Here is an 18,033-nt window from a genome sequence, read left to right as displayed (position 1 = left end):
CCTTTGAATCAGTAGGGAAAAATCCTTTCTTTTAGCTGAGAGACCACTTATATCAGAGTAAAATCTAGGTTAGGACGACTTGTTTGAAGGCAAGTCCTTGTGCTGTGCTCCAGAAGGTTCACTTAGCAGTCTGTGGGCCTTCCTTACTTAGCTGGTTTGTTTTCCTGGCCTCCCTTTTTTAGCAAGGAGAAAATGGATACCCTTCACGCCCAGCTTTATTTTTAAACTCTCATGGCTTTATTCCTGGAGGCCTCTGTTGGCCTATGGCCTGAAAGAGAGTCAGATAGGTGCTGCCCTGTCACGTGCACCCAGGTCACACTGAATAAGAGACCTGCTCTGCTCCTCTAAATAGAAGCAGACCCTTGCTAGGGGCAGGGCAGGGATGTGGGGGAGGGGAATTGGCTGCCTCGGAGAGCCTTGTCTTTAAGGAAGTCCGTATCCGGAGCCAGGTAAATTTCCCACTGGAAGAGACGGGTACCTGTGCACCCTTCCTTCCTCCGTTCCCCACTCCGCCCACTTCTGAAGTTGACCTTGGGCTGCAGGGTGGCGACAGGGAGAAGGCCAAAGTGGGTGGGGGGTCCACGCGTGTCCCCACAGTCCTGGGCGCTGGATCGGCCTCAGAATACACCATGTTATGTAGGTATGTGTGGTGGGAAGGAGGAAGGTTTTTTAAAGTCACTGCTTCCTTCCCTTCCCCTTTCCCCATTACCCTCCCCCGACCCCCTCGCTTAGACTGAGGTGCTCTCTTGGGGCACAGGGACCGGGACCCTTTCTACTGACTCCGAGAGTCTGTACCGAGCTAGGAGGGGGCGCACTTCGAGCGGATGCAGTGTGTATTCATGCTTACAGCATTTCTGGGCTCAACAAGACAAGTTAACTGTACAACCTCCGCGCCTTGACCAGCCAGGACGTCCCGGTGGCGGGGCGCGGGTCCTTAGTTCCCGCGCTGGGGCTGCGCCTCGGCTGTAGGGTTTGTGTGTGCGCCTGTGCGGGGTCGGGGGGGTGCAGGTGTTCTGCGGGGTCTCCAGCAGTGCGGCGTTGGGGGTGACAGAGACGTGTGCGCAGCCGGGGGCGAGCGAGCGGAGGGCACTCCGGCGGCGGCGCGGGGCCGGCCGGCTGGGCGGGCGGCAGGAGCGGCGAGCGTGCGAGCGCGTCCGCGTCGGGGCGCCGGGAAGTCTCCGCGCGGCAGGGTGGATTGGCGCTGGAGGCCGCCTGGGTACCGGTAGGCGGCCACTGCCGCCTTGACCTCCCTCCCCCCAGATGGAGTGGAGCCCCGGCCGTTAGCGGGAGGGGCAGCAGCCGTGAGGCCGGCGCGACCCCAGGACCCTCGCTCTGCCCCTGGAGGGGACACCAAGCCGGCGTCAGAGTGAGGTGTCTTAGGGGTGGGGAGGGAAGACTGCTAGGCCCGCAGACAGCCTTGCTGAACCTGTTGTCAGGCGAGAGCCCCAAGAACCAGTGGAGAGCGTGTAATTTCACCCACATCTTTTTTTTTTTTTAAGAGGCCACAGGGAAAGAGAGACTCGCTTTCCTAAATCACACAGCTATCAAATGACAGAATAGGGACTGGATACCTGGTCTTGCTTACCAAGGCCTGTATCCCTTGTGTGTGTGTGAGGTGGGGGTGGTGGTGGTGGTGGTCGTGGGGTGCGCAGGGGGGTGGTAAGTCGCTTCAGTTGTATCGACTCTTTGCGGCACTACGGACTCGAGCCTGCCAGGCTCCTCTGTCCAAGGGGTTCTCCAGGCAAGAACACTGGAATGGGTTGCCATGCCCTCCTTCAGGGGATCTTCCCGACCCAGGGATGGAACCCGCGTCCCTTTATGCCTCCTGCATTGGCAGGCGAGTTCTTTATCACTGTTGCTGTTGTTCAGTCGCTCAGACTCTTTGCAACCCCATGTATGCCAGGCTTCCCTGTCCTTCACCATCTCCCAGAGCCTGCTCAAACTCATGTCCATTGAATTGGTGATGCCATCAGACCATCTCATCCTCTGTTGTCCCCTTGTCCCTCCTGCCTTCAGTCTTTTCCAGCACCAGATCCTCATGGAAATGAGTTATAATATAAACCTTTATTATTATTGGAGAAGGCAATGGCTCAAACAATGGTGATATCACCATTCAGGACTGTTAACATAATTTATGTGCTGGAAAAGCCCAGCCATTCTCTTCTCCCTGAGCTTGGGATCCTCATTCCTTCATTTATTAAACATTCTGGGCAGTTATTTGTGCCAGATAAGCTCTGCAGCAAACTGAAGGTGTAGAGATGAACAGGAACCGGCCGTCTCCATGGAGCAGGAAACTCCCTAGACACCAGTAAGTGATGCAGGTGTAGGAAACATAGTGGGTGTTAGAGAAAGGAGCAGTGGTAATTTGGAAGCACACAGGCAGTTCTGGCTGAGTGGAGGAAGACCTTGGGGAGGAGGTGGTATCTGATCTGGACCTTTAAGAGTGGGTCATTTGGAAATGATCAGCAAATGCCAAGTAGAAATTTCGTTATTAGCAAAGTAACTCCAGGTGAGAGAGGAATAATGGTCTGGTTTGCTTAGAACATAGGGATGAATAAGGAGTCCAAGATTACAGATGGGGTGCGATGCAGACTCAACATGAGGATCCATGGAGGGGTTCCAGGCAAGGAATGACTGGGCAGTGGCTGAGGAAGCTTCATCAGACTGGGACGTGGAACCCTCAGCTGTAGGGAGAGGATGTTGGACCAAGGATCCTTGCAGCTCTGAGAGTTTGTAAAGTAGCCAGTCTGGGAACAGGGAGATTTGTGGAACCATCTCAGTGTGGCAGGGCTATGGATGAAATGTGCTGCTGGAGTGGGAAAGGGTCCAAATTGAATTGGGAGACTTTTGGACTGTAAGGATAGCCTGTGATCATGTTTCAGACTGCCGATAGTGTCCTTGGGAGTAGTTTGTGAAAAAGTGCTCTTAGTATTCTTGTAGCACAGGTGGCTTCCATGGACATGAGCAGCAGTTAATCAGCCTGTCCCTCTCTGTGCAGGGGGCTGTTATTTCTTTGGATGTATCCCCGGGGACCAACAGGGAGCTATAAACAGGGCAGCTTGTTTTGGCAGTTGAAAGAGGAAATTTCTTGCATAAAGATTACGGACTTACTTTCTTGTCACTCTTTATTATAAACTAGTCAAACAGTTCTGTGCAGATGAACTGTTAAAATGAAGTATTTTTACCTTAAAGGTGACACACACAGCTTTCAGCAGAGGACTTAAAAATGTGTCTTTAATTGGTTCTGAATTAGTGTGTTTCAGAAGCACAACATGACATACGTGGGCTTGAATGAAATGGGTGGATGGCCATGAAAATAAAATTATTCAAGCAGACAAGTTTTAGACATTTCTATAAGGTATGAGTCTGGGAACCTTCTAAATGCATCTAGAACCTTCTCATCTTGACACCTCCCCTGCAGAAGAGCAGGGGTTCCCTAAAGCTCCACTTCCGATGACTCACTGGTTTCATGTATGAATGTTTAAAACCTTCTGATGTTGTTTTATGAAATACACATTCTGTATGCTTTTGCAGCTTCTTTATCTGACGGATATTTGAGGAGAGGGGAAAGATGAAATTTTGTTTTGTAGCAGTTCCTTTGGTTAGTGATGTTAATCAGTGATGTAAGGAAGGAACATGCAGTCTGGAAAAAGAAGAGACTTGGGACTGAATTATAGTTCTGTCACTATCTGTGTGACTTTAGTTCTGACACTTAAATCATATGAGTCTCTTGTCTCTTCATCTGTAAAAAGGTGATGGTAATCGTCAAGTCACAAATGTCACGCAGTCTCAAAGGTCAGTAAGGGAGGAGATACAGTGTACATGGGGACAAGCAGTTAAGGATGGAGAAGAGGCTGGCCTAGGCGTAGGCTAATCCAAGTCCAGATGTGGGCTCTGCCCTTTCCCACTGTGTGGCTTTGTATGAGTCCCTCAGCTGTGGTAAATGTCAGCTTCCTCATCTTTAAAACGAGGGAAATAATTATGTCTACTTTGTGGGGTTGGTTTGAGGATTGCACAGTTACTGGGAAATAGAATGAGATGAACACTGGAGATCAAAGAGAACTTGGAAGGCCTCCTTACCCTACTACCATCTTCCCCACCTCCCATGGAAATCTTCTTTTTATTGACTGTGACTCTGACTGTGTTTAAAGATCTTCAGTGACAGGGGCTGCTATCTGTACGAGGTCCTCCATTTCATTGTTAGATCACCTTCAATGTAAGAAGAATTTTCCTCATATACAGCTAAAAGCTGTCTCAGTATAATTTCCACATATTTATCCTCTTCTATGCTCAGTGGGAAAAAATACAGTGAATTTTCTTTTTCTGTTAAAGATTTTTATTTTGAGGTAACTGTAGATTCACATGCAGTTGTAAGAAATAATGCAGAGAGATCCTTTGTACCATTGCCTGCTTTTTCCCGGTGGCAACTTCTTGCAAAACCACACTGCAGTATCACAGGTTATTGACATGGACCACATGGAGAGGCAGCTTATTCCACCACCTCTAGCTTCTCATATGTTGCCTTTTTATAGCCACACCCACTTCCTTTGTACCATTTGGTTAACCCCTGGCAACCACTATTCATTCTCTATTTTTGTAATTTGGTCATGTCAAGGATGTTGTATATAGATGGAATTATATATATAACGAGTTGTGTCATTGGCTTTTTTCGCTCAGCACCATTCTCTGGAGACTCATCCTGGTTATGCTGTTGCCTTTATCAGCAGTTTGTTCTTTTTATTCCTTAGTAATGTTCCATGTTGTGGATGTGCCACAAATTGTTTCCTGTTCACCCATGGAAGATCATCTGGGATGTTACCAGTTTGGGGCTATTATGCTAGAATAGGTTTTTGTATAGGTTTTATACAGGTTTTTGAGTAAATATAAGTCTAATGTCTTCAATCTCTGGAATAAATATGTAGGAGTGCAAGTGCTGGATCATATGGTAGTAATAAGTGCTTCCTTGGTGACTCAGTGGTAAAGAATCTGCCTGCAGTGCAGGAGACATGGGTCCCATCCCTGGGTTGGGAAGATCCCCTGGGGGAGGACTTGGCAACCCACTCTAGTATTCTTGCCTGTAGAATCCCATGGACAGAGGAACCTGGCAGGCTACAGTCCAAGGGGTTGCAAAGAGTCGGACATGACTGAAGCAACTTACACACACACACACACACACACACACACACACACACACACACGGTAGTTCTGAGTTACATTTTTAAAGGAATTTCTAGACTGCTTCGAGTGACTGCAACATTTTATATTTTCACCAGCACTGAGTGAATGATTCAGTAACTCTACATCCCTGCCAGAATTTTCTCTGGTCACAGTTTCTTTGTTTTTTTTATTTTAGCTATTGTGATAGGTAAGTAGTACTATGGTGGTTTTAATCCAAATTTCCCTAATTGCTAGTGATGTAACATGGCTTGCTTGACATCTGTGTCTCTTCTTTGACAAAATGTGTCATTCATTGTGTCTTTTGCTCAGATTCTAATTGTAGTCTTTTCAGTTGTTAAGTTTTGAGTGTTCTTTTTATGTTCTTGATACTGGTCCTTTCTTGGGTATGTGGTTTTCAAAAATATTCTTCTGCTCCATAGCTTATCTTTTTTGTCATTTTAGCAGGATCTTTTGTGTTGCAAAAGTTTGACATTTTGAGGACATCAAATTTGTCGGTTTTCCCTTTTATGGATAGTCCTTTTGGTATCAGTTTCCCAGGTAGAGCAGTGCTAAAGAATCCACCTGCCAATGCAGGAGATACAAGAGACGCTGACTCGCTCTCTGGGTCGAGAAGATTCCCCAGAGAAGGAAATGGCAACCGTCTCCAGTGTTCCTGCCTGGGAAATCCCATGGACAGGGGAGCCTGGCAGGCTGCAGTCCATGGAGTCGCAAAGAGTTGGACATGACTGAGCACACATATGCACACTTCTGGTATCAAGTCTAAGAAATCTTTGTTTACCCTGGAGCCTGAGGATTTCCTCCTGTTTTTCTTCTTTATGTTTCATAGTTTTATATTTTGCGTATAAGTCCCAAAGTGACAGAAGTAACATGGAGAAGACCTGAAACAAGAAATCATATCTCTCACACGTAGACCAGTTATTTTTTCCCCTCCATGTTTTATAATTCAAGGATTTCAGTGAGTATTTTTCAGAAATTGGCATTTGCTACTATCATTTTAGCTGTAAAATGGGATAATAACGTAATAAACTCAAATCATGGTAGATTTTTAAAAAATTAATTAGGGTTAATTGAGATAGTGCACTTGAAAAAAAAACATGTTATACTACAAAGTACTTTCTGTTCAAATGGTGGTTATTATTGTAAGCTTGGATAGATCTCTGAATGCTAACAGGCAGCTGTGTGTGCTTGCTGCTTCCTATTCATGGGAAATGTGTTTGTTTATATCATAGTATAGTATCTATTTTTCCTTTTAGTGCCCATGTGGCCAAATTTTGAACTGCCATTTTAATAAGACTCAAACATATTTGAGAGGGTGGTTAGACTTAACGGTTTCCATAAAGTTGTTTTAATAGTTGTTTTTCAACAGATGGACAGCTTGCATTTGGCCTCATTTCTGTGACAGGGTGATGATTGAACTTTTCAACAGATGGCATACAAATACTTGAGAAAACACCCTCCCAATATTAATTGTTGTAAAAAAGACTTTTTGCGTGCCAGGGAAATAATAGTCTGTATTCCCAAGTCCTTTGCCTGTGCTATTATAATTATAATTTAGATGATTTGGAAGTTTCCCTTTCTGGCACTGGGGTTTATTTTGTAAATGAGTATCTACATTAGAGTGAGAGATGCCGAGGAATACTCTGTTGTCAGTTAGATGTTCAACATGGATATAGCATGAAATCCCTTTTTGATTATCAATGAATGTACATAACTTCCTTTTACTGAGTCATTCTGCTTCAATGCTATACATAGGAAATGTAATGTTCCATAAAAATCACCCCTCAGAGACTTACATGTTCTTTCTTAAAAATACTGTCTTCAAAGGAAAAAAATCACCAAACTGAGAATTTTCAGACATACACATTAATATGATGAACCCCCCAAACTTCAAAATTGTCTCCTTTCTGCCTCAACTACTTTGCACTGTTTTAGGATTCAAAAATGAAGAATCAGACAGTAAGCAGGGCAGTTGAGGAGTGGTGGAAATCTGGAGGGTGTTTGTGATTGTCACAGTAACAAGGAGCATTTGCTGATATTTAGTGGGTATGTTGCTGAACCTGGATTTGGGTCCTCTTGCTTGACATGCAGCAAAGTCAATCTCCTGAGACTGGGTTGTGGTGAAGGAAAGTATAGCATTCACTGCATGGTGCCAAGCAGGAAGAATGGGCAGTTCATGCTGAAAAGATCTGAACTCCCCGATGGCTTTCAGAGAAGGGTGTTTAAAGGCAAGATGAGGGAGGGGTTCACAGGCTGTGTGATCAGCTTATGCTCAGTTCTTATATTGGATGGTATCCATGTGAAGTTTCAAAGATGATTAATCTTGTGATTTCAACCATTTGGGGGTCTATATGCCTGAGGTCAGTAGTTTTCACCAGTAAAAACAATTTAGGAATGTGAGATCTTTATCTGTATCTTTCAGGGAACTAGGAGTTTGGTGACTCTACCATGTGGCTGATTTATAGACTAAATTGTTACCAGTTTCCCCACTCAACAGCTATTCCTTTTTTCTACCTTTTCACATTTCCTAATCATTAACTCTTCTTTTAAATTCATTAACTCTTTCTTTGAATAGAAATTATAACAAAAAAGTATTTGTGGGGAATATCCCAAAGATTAGCTATTTAATTGAGACAGTTGAGACATATATACTACTTGTTATGTGCCGACTACTTCTTTACTTATTTTAAATTTAGTTTTAGCTGGAGGATAGTTGCCTTACAGTGTTGTGTTGGTTTATACCGTACACCTAATCATTAACTCTTGAGCCAGCCTCTTGAGACTCAGGGGAGGTCTGGGAGACTCAGATAAAGCAAAAGACTTTTACTTCAAAGGACAGTGACACAGGGAATTGTATGTGGTTTCAGGCGGAGGCAAGTGTGCCTAAGTCTGCACAGCACAGTTCGGCACAAGGAAGAAAGGTCCTGTGTCTTACAGTATATCTGGATATCGGACTGGACACTCATCTGAGCCTGGAACTTGTGTCTGCTTAAAACAGAGTAAGTTTTGCAATTCAAGGTTTTTGCTTTTTTTTTTCTTTTGCACAGAATGTTAGTGTCTACCCAAACCTCTTCTTTTTGATTTTACTATGTTGCTATATGAAAGGCTGAAAGACTCTGATCTTCTACTTCTAAACCCTGACTTATGTTTATTATAAGTGCTTTATTATATTTTTGGGTATTCATGAACTGAGCATTTACACAGTAAAACAAATATTATTACAAATTTATTTCTGCTTTCTATTCCAAATAGGACATCATATTAATTTTTGAAATATTGTGTATAGGTAAATTACCTTATCCATGAATTTCTGGATTTAAAGAGAGAATTATGAAATGCTTATTATAACAAAGGAGGCCTGGGGTTAATCAGTATGAGAAGCATTGCTGTAGAAAATTAAGCAATAGCAGACAAATTCTTTCTCCACTTGCCTGTATGTGCACACATAATTCTGTGTTGGAATCATTCAAAGGACAGTGGTGTGAGTCTAAATATTTACTAAGGAATGCAATCCCAATAAAGTCTGTATTGTTATATTTCTATAGAAGCCTTGAACTGATTTTCTTTTGGCAAGTCATATCAGCTAGATCTTGGTGTCTGTCATTGCAGATGGCATTTAATGATTGCTTTAGTTTGAGCTATCCTGGCAATCCTCAGCCAGGGGATTTGATTGAAGTGTTTCGTCCTTGTTATCAACATTGGGCACTGTACTTGGGTGATGGGTATGTTATCAACATAGCACCTCTAGGTAAGTTTTGCTTTCTGAAGTTCCTGGGAGTTTTTTAGCTTTCTTGCTACAAGGAGTAATCATAAACAAAATCATAAAATAAACCAGAAATACAGTGTAGAAACTAGGTAAATCCAGCTGTTCTAGGTTTTTGGAAGGATATTCTCAGACATCCTGGACTGTGAAGTCAAATAGGCCTTAGGAAGCATTACTACGAACAAAGCTAGTGGAGGTGATAGAATTCCAGGGCTTCCCTGGTGGCTCAGAGATTCCAGCTGAGCTTTTTCAAATCCTAAAGGATGATGCTGTGAAAGTGCTGCACTCAGTATGCCAGCAAATTTGGAAAGCTCAGCAATGGCCGCAAGACTGGAAAAATTAAGTTTTCATTCCAATCCCAAAGAAGGGCAATGCCCAAGAGTGTTCAAACTACCATACAATTCACTAATTTCACATGCTAGCAAAATTATGCTCAAAATTCTTCAAGCTAGGCTTTAGCAGTAAGTGAACCTAGAACTTCCAGATGTACAGATGCCAACATCCATTGGATCATAGAGAAAGCAAGGGAATTCCAGAAAAACATCTACTCCTGCTTCACTGACTACACTAGAGCCTTGGACTGTGTGGATCACAACAAACTGTGGAAAATTCTTAAAGAAATGGTAATACTAAACCACCTTACCTGTCTCCTGAGAAGCCTGTATGCTGTATAAGTCAAGAAGCAGTAGTCCGAACTGGACATGGAACAATGGACTTGTTCAGAATTGGGAAAGGAGTACGTCAAGTTTATATATTGTCACCCTGCTTATTTAACTTATATGCAGAGTATGTCATGAGAAACACTGGGCTGGAGGAAGCACAAGCTGGAATCAAGATTGCCAGGAGAATAACCTCAGATATGCAGATGACACCACCCTCATGGCAGAAAGTGAAGAACTAAAGAGCCTCTTGATGAAAGTGAAAGAGGAGAGTGAAAAAATTGGCCTAAAGCTCAGCATTCAGAAAACTAAGATCATGGCATCCAGTGTCATCACTTCATGGCAAATAGATGTGGAAACAGTGTCAGACTTTATTTTTTTGGGCTCCAAAATCACTGCAGATGGTGATTGCAGCCATGAAATTAAAAGACTCTTACTCCTTGGAAGGAAAGTTATGACCAACTTAGACAGCGTATTCAAAAGCAGAGACATTGTCAACAAAAGTCTGTCTAGTCAAGGCTATGGTTTTTCCAGTGGTCATATATGGATGTGAGAGTTGGACTATAAAAAAAGCTGAGCACCGAAGAATTGATGCTTTTGAACGGTGGTGTTGGAGAAGACTGTTGAGAGTCCCTTGGACTGCAAGGAGATCCAACCAGTGCATCCTAAAGGAGATCAGTCCTGGGTGTTCATTGGAAAGACTGATGTTGAAGCTGAAACTCCCATACTTTGGCCACCTGTTACGTAGCACTGACTCATCTGAGAAGACCCTGATGCTAGGAAAGATTGAGGGCAGGAGGAGAAGGGGACAACAGAGGATGAGATGGTTGGATGGCATCATTGACTCGATGGACATATGTTTGGGTGAACTCCGGGAGTTGGTGATGGACAGGGAGGCCTGGTGTGCTGCAGCTCATGGGGTCACAAAGAGTCAGACACAACTGAGCGACTGAACTGAACTGAACTGAACTGAATCAACTGGGGAAGATATTTGCCACAAATGTGACAAGAGTCAGTGTCTTTATATATAATACAGATAGATTATTTCAATCACTTAACATCTATTTTTAGATTTTTATTGTATGTGCCAAATATTATTCAAATGCTAGGGATACATAAGCCAGTCCCTCTACAGTAGAACTTACATTCTAGTGCACAGAGAGAGAGAGAGAGAGACAGAGACAGAGAGAGAGGAGACAGAGAGCCTGAGAGAGGGAGTATGAACAGAATACAGAAAGCAATGTTAGATTAGAGATAAGTGATATGGAGAAAATAAATCATAGAAGCAGGTTAGGAAGTGCTGGGGAGTTGTAGTTGCTGCAGTTTGAAATTAGCTGGTCGGGAAAAATCTCACGAGAAAGTAACATTTGAGAAAACTTGAAAGAGGTGAGGAAACCCAGCACATATTTGGGGCAAGAGTTTCTTTGTCTGAGGGAACAGCGAATACTCAAATACCAACAAACAAATGAGTAAAAGATTGTGAACAGTTTGTAGAAGATGAAACTCCAATACGCATTTTTAAAGCATTCAGCTTTTCAGTCATCTAGGAATTATAAAATGATAGGTTTTATGCTTCTCACATTAGCAGAATTTTAAAAAATGAAAATCAGTGTTGATAAAGGTATAATGAAATGAACACAGGATATTGTTGATAGAAACACAAGTTGATAAAATCATTCCCCAAAACAATTTAGCAAGATGTGTTAAGAGTCTTGAGCTTCCCTGGTGGCTGGGTGGTAAAGAATCCACCTACAACCCAGGAACTGCAGGAGACATGGGTTTGATCCCTGGGTCGGGAATATCCCGTAGAAGAGAGCATGGCCACCCACTCCAGTCTTCTTGCCTGTCCAGGGACAGAGGAGCCTGGCAGGCTACAGTCCATGGGATTGCAAAGAATTGGGCATGACTGAAGTGACTTGGCATGCATGCATGTTAAGAGTCTTAAAGTGTTTCCATGCTCTGACCCTGTAATTTTACCTCTATGAATCTATTCTTGGGAAATATTTTTAGAGAACTTATTTAGGATTCGTGTATGAGAGTGTTCACTGCTATCTCATTTGTAATGGTTTTAAAAAAGGACACTGGGAAAAAATAGGGAAAAGAAATAAGTAACTATTGATTTTTTATGGTGGGTAAAAAATTAGACAATGGATTAATAATATTTAAAAGATAATGGTTAAATGAATTAAGATTTAGCCACAGATATTATGATTCTGTGTTTGGTAGAACTTTTTAGTTGCAAGTAACATAAATCAAGTTAGTTTAGACAAAAGGCAAGTTCATTGCCTCACTGAAGGAAACTACAGGAAGGGTAAAGATGATGCTGGTCTCAGGGATACCTGGATCTAGAAGTTTAAACACTATCAAAACTCTTTGTCCCACATCTGCATTCTTTTTGTATATATTTTATTTATTTTCCCAGGCTGTGTCTAAGAAGCTGAACTGATGACCCTAGGCATCCTTAGGCTCACATCCTTGTAGGCTGGTGACCCACAGGAGAGAGATACTCCTTGTCTGCTGAAGTTAGAAAAATCATGGAGAATGATTCTGATTGTCTGGTATGGGTCCCCTGTCCGTTACTGAACCATCACTATGTCCAGGAATGGGACAGTATGACTGGCTTAGACAGAGTCTTTTCTAGAAAGAAAGAAGTAGTGGTAGGATGAGGTGCTAAGCAGACTAAAACAATGGCCACTTTAACAGCTGAAAGTCATTTCTAGATATCTTTAATTGTATGAAAGATGATCTTGTATGACAACTATTGGCAAATTACAGATTAAAATGCAACGTGTAATATGGTACCAAGTTTGCAAAGAAATCATATATACACACATATATGTTAATGCAAATACATACATGCGTATTTGCAAGTGATAAAGACAGTATAAATACATTAAAATAATAAGGATAGTTGTTTCTAGCAGGATAGCAGGTAACTTATATTTAATGTCTATGCTGTATTTTTCTGTATTTTCTACATGTTTAGAAATGAGTACAAGCTATTAAGAAAAATGTATGCAAATAACAAAGAGCCTAGAATATTTAAAAAGAAGTGTTTACAGGCTGAAGTTTTACTATCTTGAGAGCTTCTGAGAACCTTTAATGAAGTGAGTTTTGTGAGATTTTGAGCTATTTGCCACTTCTTCTGGAATACTGGAAATGGAAATGGCAAATAAAATGACATTTAAAATACAGAGCTATTCATTCTGTAGAGTCTAGTGATTAATACTAAGACATTCTTTATATTATCTCTGCAGCTTTCACATTTAGAAAACAGTATGAGGCTTTTGCGCTGTTTCCTTTTTTTCACGTCTTAAGCTCCATACTAATATGGTTCAAGCACTGAGCTTTGACTGAAATTAAATTCCTGTTTCTGTTAACTACTTGTGTGATGTTCCACAAGTTTCTCTCTCCAAGCTTTGATTCTGTCTTCAATAAATTGATTGCTTCAAACTAGTTGATGAGTAATTCTAACTAGGATATACGTGTTCTGTGAACTTGTACTGTGTAAGAATTTAGAACATGTAAGGTATTGAAAATGCTACTCCAACGAAAAGGAGTTCAAAGGAGTGAAAAAAAAGAGGAGTAGGAAAAAAAAGTTTGCTTTTAGTCATTACTGAAAGGAGAAGTATCTAAACACTGGTTATATAGCAGCCCTTCATCTCATGGTTTTCTTGAACAGTGGCCAAGCCTAGCAATCTTGGGCAGATGGAGAGGGCCTAGGGCCTGGCCTTAAAGCTGAACACTAAGGAATCACTTTTCCAGTCTCAGATGACAACCATGGCAAGTCAGGATACAGAGATTTGGGGCTGTTAGGCAAATGCTTACCAATAGCGGCAGTAAGATGGAGTGGCGGGGCACAGGGCACTGTAACGGGGGCGGAGCACAGCAAAGGCCCACGTAGAGTGGACAGTGCCTACTGCATTAGGGTTAGTTTTAGGACTTAGTTTCTTGGCTGAAGGAACTAGCAAAACAAAGACAGGGCTCCAGCTGATCCCAACTGACCCTGTCAAATGTGTAGGGTCCCCTGCAGATTTCAAAGTAAAGCCTGATTAAAACAACAAGTGTAAAAGCAGAGAGGTGGCTGTAAGAAGTGCAGCTTAATTGTAAGAGGAGAGCATCAATCTTAACACTCTGCTGCTAAGCCCAAGCATACTAGTTCAGAAGGGTTCTAATGCCAAAGAACAGGGGCTTTATAGAAAAAGGGGGCAGTGATCTTCTCTGTACTATGTTAGAAACATATGCCAAGATCCCTAATAATAATACTAATTGATAGAGAACTTATACCTCAAGAATGAGTAGATTTTTCACACCCAGTTTGTTCTATATGTTGTTTAGTTGCTCAGTCATGTCCGACTCTTTTGCAACCCCATGGACTATATAGCCCACCAGGCTCCTCTGTCCATGGGATCCTCCAGGCAAGAATACTGGAGTGGGTTGCCATGCCCTGCTCCAGGGTATCTTCCCAACCCAGGGATCGAGCCCTCATCTCTTATGTTTCCTGCATCGACAGGCAGATTCTTTACTGCTGAGCCACCAGGGAAGCCCAATGGGAAGATAGAAATTTTCAGAAAGTTTTCTTATATTCTCACTCTTACAGTATCAAATAAGTGTTATTGGTAAATTAGAGAATGAATGTTGATGGTTAGTAAGATTAAGTGGTTTCTGGTTTGAGGATGAGTTAGGATGGCATTGGAGTTCACTGGGCTGGATTGTTGTGTTTTGCTAACCAGAATTCTCCTTATAGAGGATGGCATTTCCACATCGTTTACAAGTGCCAAGTCTGTATTCAGCAGAAAGGCCCTGGTGAAGATGCAGCTTTTGAAGGATGTTGTTGGAAAAGACACATACAGAATAAACAATAAATATGATGATACATATCCCCCTCTCCCTGTTGAAGAAGTTATCCAACGGTCAGAGTTTGTTATTGGGCAAGAGGTGGAATATGACATACTTGTCAACAACTGTGAGCATTTTGTGACTTTGCTTCGATACGGAGAAGGAGTTTCAGAGCAGGTGAGTTTTCTTTAAGAGAAATAAAAATTTCTTACATTGGGAAGATAATAACTACCCAGTCTTGATCAAGTTTTCAGGCCTCAAACAAATGGAAAAGAACAAGAATATATGAGAACACTGAAGGACAAAGAAGGGAATTGAGTTACCCAAGGTCACTCAGAAAGTTCATGACCAATCAGACGAGAACATTTTGTGTCATGAATCTGGGGCTAGAAGGGACTTGAAGCAGAGTCAAGACCATGTCTTTCTGTCTGTCTTAATGCCCCCTGTCCTTCAGTGTTTTTTTTTTTTTTATTACCGTACCATACAGCAATTAAATCAGTAACTATATATATTGAAAAGAATGTTGACTTTTTTGAGTGGGACTTCCTTTGCCAAAAACATAGACGTTAGTACTGAGATTCTTTTCCATTAACTGAAAGAGGCTAATTGATTCCATGGATTTGTGGATGTCTTTTTCCCTGGTGGCTCAGAGATTAAAGTGTCTGCCTGCAATGTAGGAGACCTGGGTTTGATCCCTGGGTCGGGAAGATCCCCTGGAGAAGGAAATGGCAACCCACTCCAGTATTCTTGCCTGGAGAATCTCATGGAGGGAGGTGCCTGGTAGGCTCCAGTCCTTGGGGTTGCAAAGAGTCGGACACAACTGAGCTACTTCACTTTTCAGTTTCCTTGCAACACTAATTTCAAAGAAATGTTGTGCTTTTAAGTGGATCCAACGCTAAAGTGTCTGTCTACAATGAGCGAGACCCAGGTTCAATCCCTGGGTTGGGAAGATCTCCTGGAGAATACTCCATTCGAGTATTCTTGCCTGGAGAATCCCATGGACAGAGAAGCCTAGTAGGCTACAGTCCATGGGGTTGCAAAGAGTCGGACACAACTGAGTGACTTCACTTTCACTTTTGATTCATTGAGCTTTTGGATGATTTTTTAGTGGATTAATTGACTTTATTTTTAAAGTAGCTTATAGTTTTGTTATTTACCACCACTGTTCAGTAGTGTAGCAGATTCCTCACTGAAAGCAAGCTTGATTCAGTTGCCCTTTCCCTACTTACCTTCCCACCAATTCAATTGCATCATTGATATTTTAACCCAAAGATTTATTAAATTAGCAGTATCTTGAAATGGTGGATCTGTTGTATAAATGTCTATTCTAAGCATTGAAATTATAGCTCTGCTCACGAAAGCTTGGAAGAATGGAAAATAGAACATAATGAAAGGATACATTTATTTTTGTTAAGAAATAATTTAATTGGAAATTCATTTTTACCAAGAAATATATTACTCTAATGAACTATACACATGTAGCAATAAATTGTTTCTGAGCCAAAACACAGAGGATACAGACATAAATATCTGCTCATTTTTGCATTGAAAAGTAGTGGTATAGCTAGGAAATAAAGTTTGTTAATGATAAAGTCATCCACAGTACTCAATCAGCAATTTTTTAGAATGTGGCTAAATCAAAAGATGGTACAGGTCTCTTTTTGCTCTGACTCTTACCTGTACTCTCTCATAGTCTTTTCACCTTTCATACCCAGATCGAGATCCGTGAAAAAGTAACTATTTTTCAAGAACTAGGAGAACTCTTCTCTAGCAGGTTCCGATGGGTGTAGTAACAGCCTTAAAGACACATCTGAGCTTTGGAATTCTGCTGATCTGAGCTAGAACCCCATCTTCACCACTTCTAACCTGGATAACTTTGGACACGTTTATCAGTTTCCTAATCTATCAAACAAAGTTGTTTCATAGATTGTAAGAGATTTTTAAAGTCTCTTAGCATGTTCTATTAAATATTATTCATCCCAATAAAAGGTATACTTTCCATCGATATTACTTTTTATTTTAGCAATTTTATAGGTCTTTGTTGATACTGTTCAGTAATATTCTGTTGATCTAACAGAAACTGCAGCATTTGAATTATTATTTTTGTTACTATCAATAATAGTACTAATAATAGCTAATGTTAGATTTGTTTCTGGGGTCCCTTTAAGGCTCAGGGATCTTGAGCATAGAACAGTTTCCTTGGGAAGTGGCTGTGTATTTCCAGTTCAGTTCAGTACAGTTGCTCAGTCGTGTCCTACTCTTTGTGACCCCATGGACTGCAGCATACCAGGCCTCCCTGTCCATCACCAACTCCTGGAGTTCACCCAAACCCATGTCCATCGAGTTGGTGAAGTCATCCAACCATCTCATCCTCTGTCCTCCCCTTCTCCTCCTGCCCTCAATCTTTCCCAGCATCAGGGTCTTCTCAAAAGAGTCAGTTCTTTGTATCAGGTGGCCAAAGTATTGCAGTTTCAGCTTCAACATCTGTCCTTCCAGTGAACACTCAGGGATGCACTGGTTGGATCTCCTTGCAGTCCAAGGGACTCTCAAGAGTCTTCTCCAACACCACAGTTCAAAAGCATCAATTCTTCAGTGCTCAGCCGTCTTTATAGTCCAAATCTCACATCCATACACGACCACTGGAAAAACCATAGCCTAGACTAGACGGACCTTTGTTGGCAAAGTAATGTCTCTGCTTTTGAATATGCTGTCTAGGTTGGTCATAACTTTCCTTCCAAGGAGTAAGAGTCTTTTAATTTCATGGCTGCAATCACCATCTGCAGTGATTTTGGAGCTCCCCCCAAAATAAAGTCTGACACTGTTTCCACTGTTTCCCCATCTATTTCCCAGTTAAACAAAAAATGGTAAATGATAAAAAGATTAGAAAGGTGGAAGGATTGTGGGTCCTATCCTTTTCTTCTTTGTACTTTTCTGTATTTTTTGAAAAAATTAATGGACTTTGCTTTTTAGAGTTTTAAGTTCACAGCAACATTGAGCTGGAAGTATATACAGAATTCGTACATATTCTCTACCCCCCACCCCGACACACACACACATATCCTTCCCCACTGTTAGCATCCCATAGCAGTGTGGATTATTTGTTATAAAAGAAGAGCCAACATTGATACATCATTATCAACCAGAGTTCATATTGAAGGAAACTAGAGCATACCACCCCAAATATGTTACTTTGGCATAAGGATTATTTTGAGCAGTTGAGAAGCAATTGAGTAGGAGCAGAAGGAAATAAAGCTCCCTGCCCTCCTCCTGTTTTTCTAAAAGTAGGACAGAAATTTTCAAAGGTGGCCCCCCTCCCCACTCTACCAGGAAGGACAAAAGGTAATCACCCTGGACAACCCGTGTTTAATGTCAGACCCTTAGCAGCCTGGAGAGGGCACTAGAGGAATCTACTTAACAAACTACTTACAGACTTCTGTATACCATTAGTTTCCTACCTTCCCACAGGTTGTTGCCCTTGAAAGACGAACCACTTTTCCCTCACTTCTCTACAAATTTATTTTTCTTTGGTGAAGACGCTTTATAAGGTGGCTCTGAATTCTAAGCCACCTCTTTGAGTTACTTCTTCCCTGAATTTCT

The 18,033-nt window shown here is 41.8% G+C and overlaps 1 protein-coding gene across 5 annotated transcripts in view; it reads left to right on the top strand.

Annotated features, from left to right (window-relative positions):
* Positions 1-326: 326 nt before the first annotated feature.
* PLAAT1 (phospholipase A and acyltransferase 1) overlaps positions 327-18,033 on the top strand; it is a 66,982-nt gene continuing 49,275 nt past the window's right edge. For all 5 annotated transcript variants that reach the window (XM_052643239.1, XM_052643416.1, XM_052643319.1 and 2 more), the window contains exons 1-4: positions 327-449; positions 8,043-8,174; positions 8,785-8,923; positions 14,345-14,613. In XM_052643239.1, the coding sequence (XP_052499199.1) occupies positions 8,785-8,923; positions 14,345-14,613 (408 nt within the window). In that variant the 5' untranslated portion in view covers positions 327-449; positions 8,043-8,174. The remainder of the gene's footprint in view (positions 450-8,042; positions 8,175-8,784; positions 8,924-14,344; positions 14,614-18,033) is intronic.

Source organism: Budorcas taxicolor, chromosome 1 (assembly GCF_023091745.1).
Source record: "Budorcas taxicolor isolate Tak-1 chromosome 1, Takin1.1, whole genome shotgun sequence".
NCBI classification, from domain to species: Eukaryota; Metazoa; Chordata; class Mammalia; order Artiodactyla; family Bovidae; genus Budorcas; species Budorcas taxicolor.
This window is presented reverse-complemented; position numbering and strand designations above follow the sequence as displayed.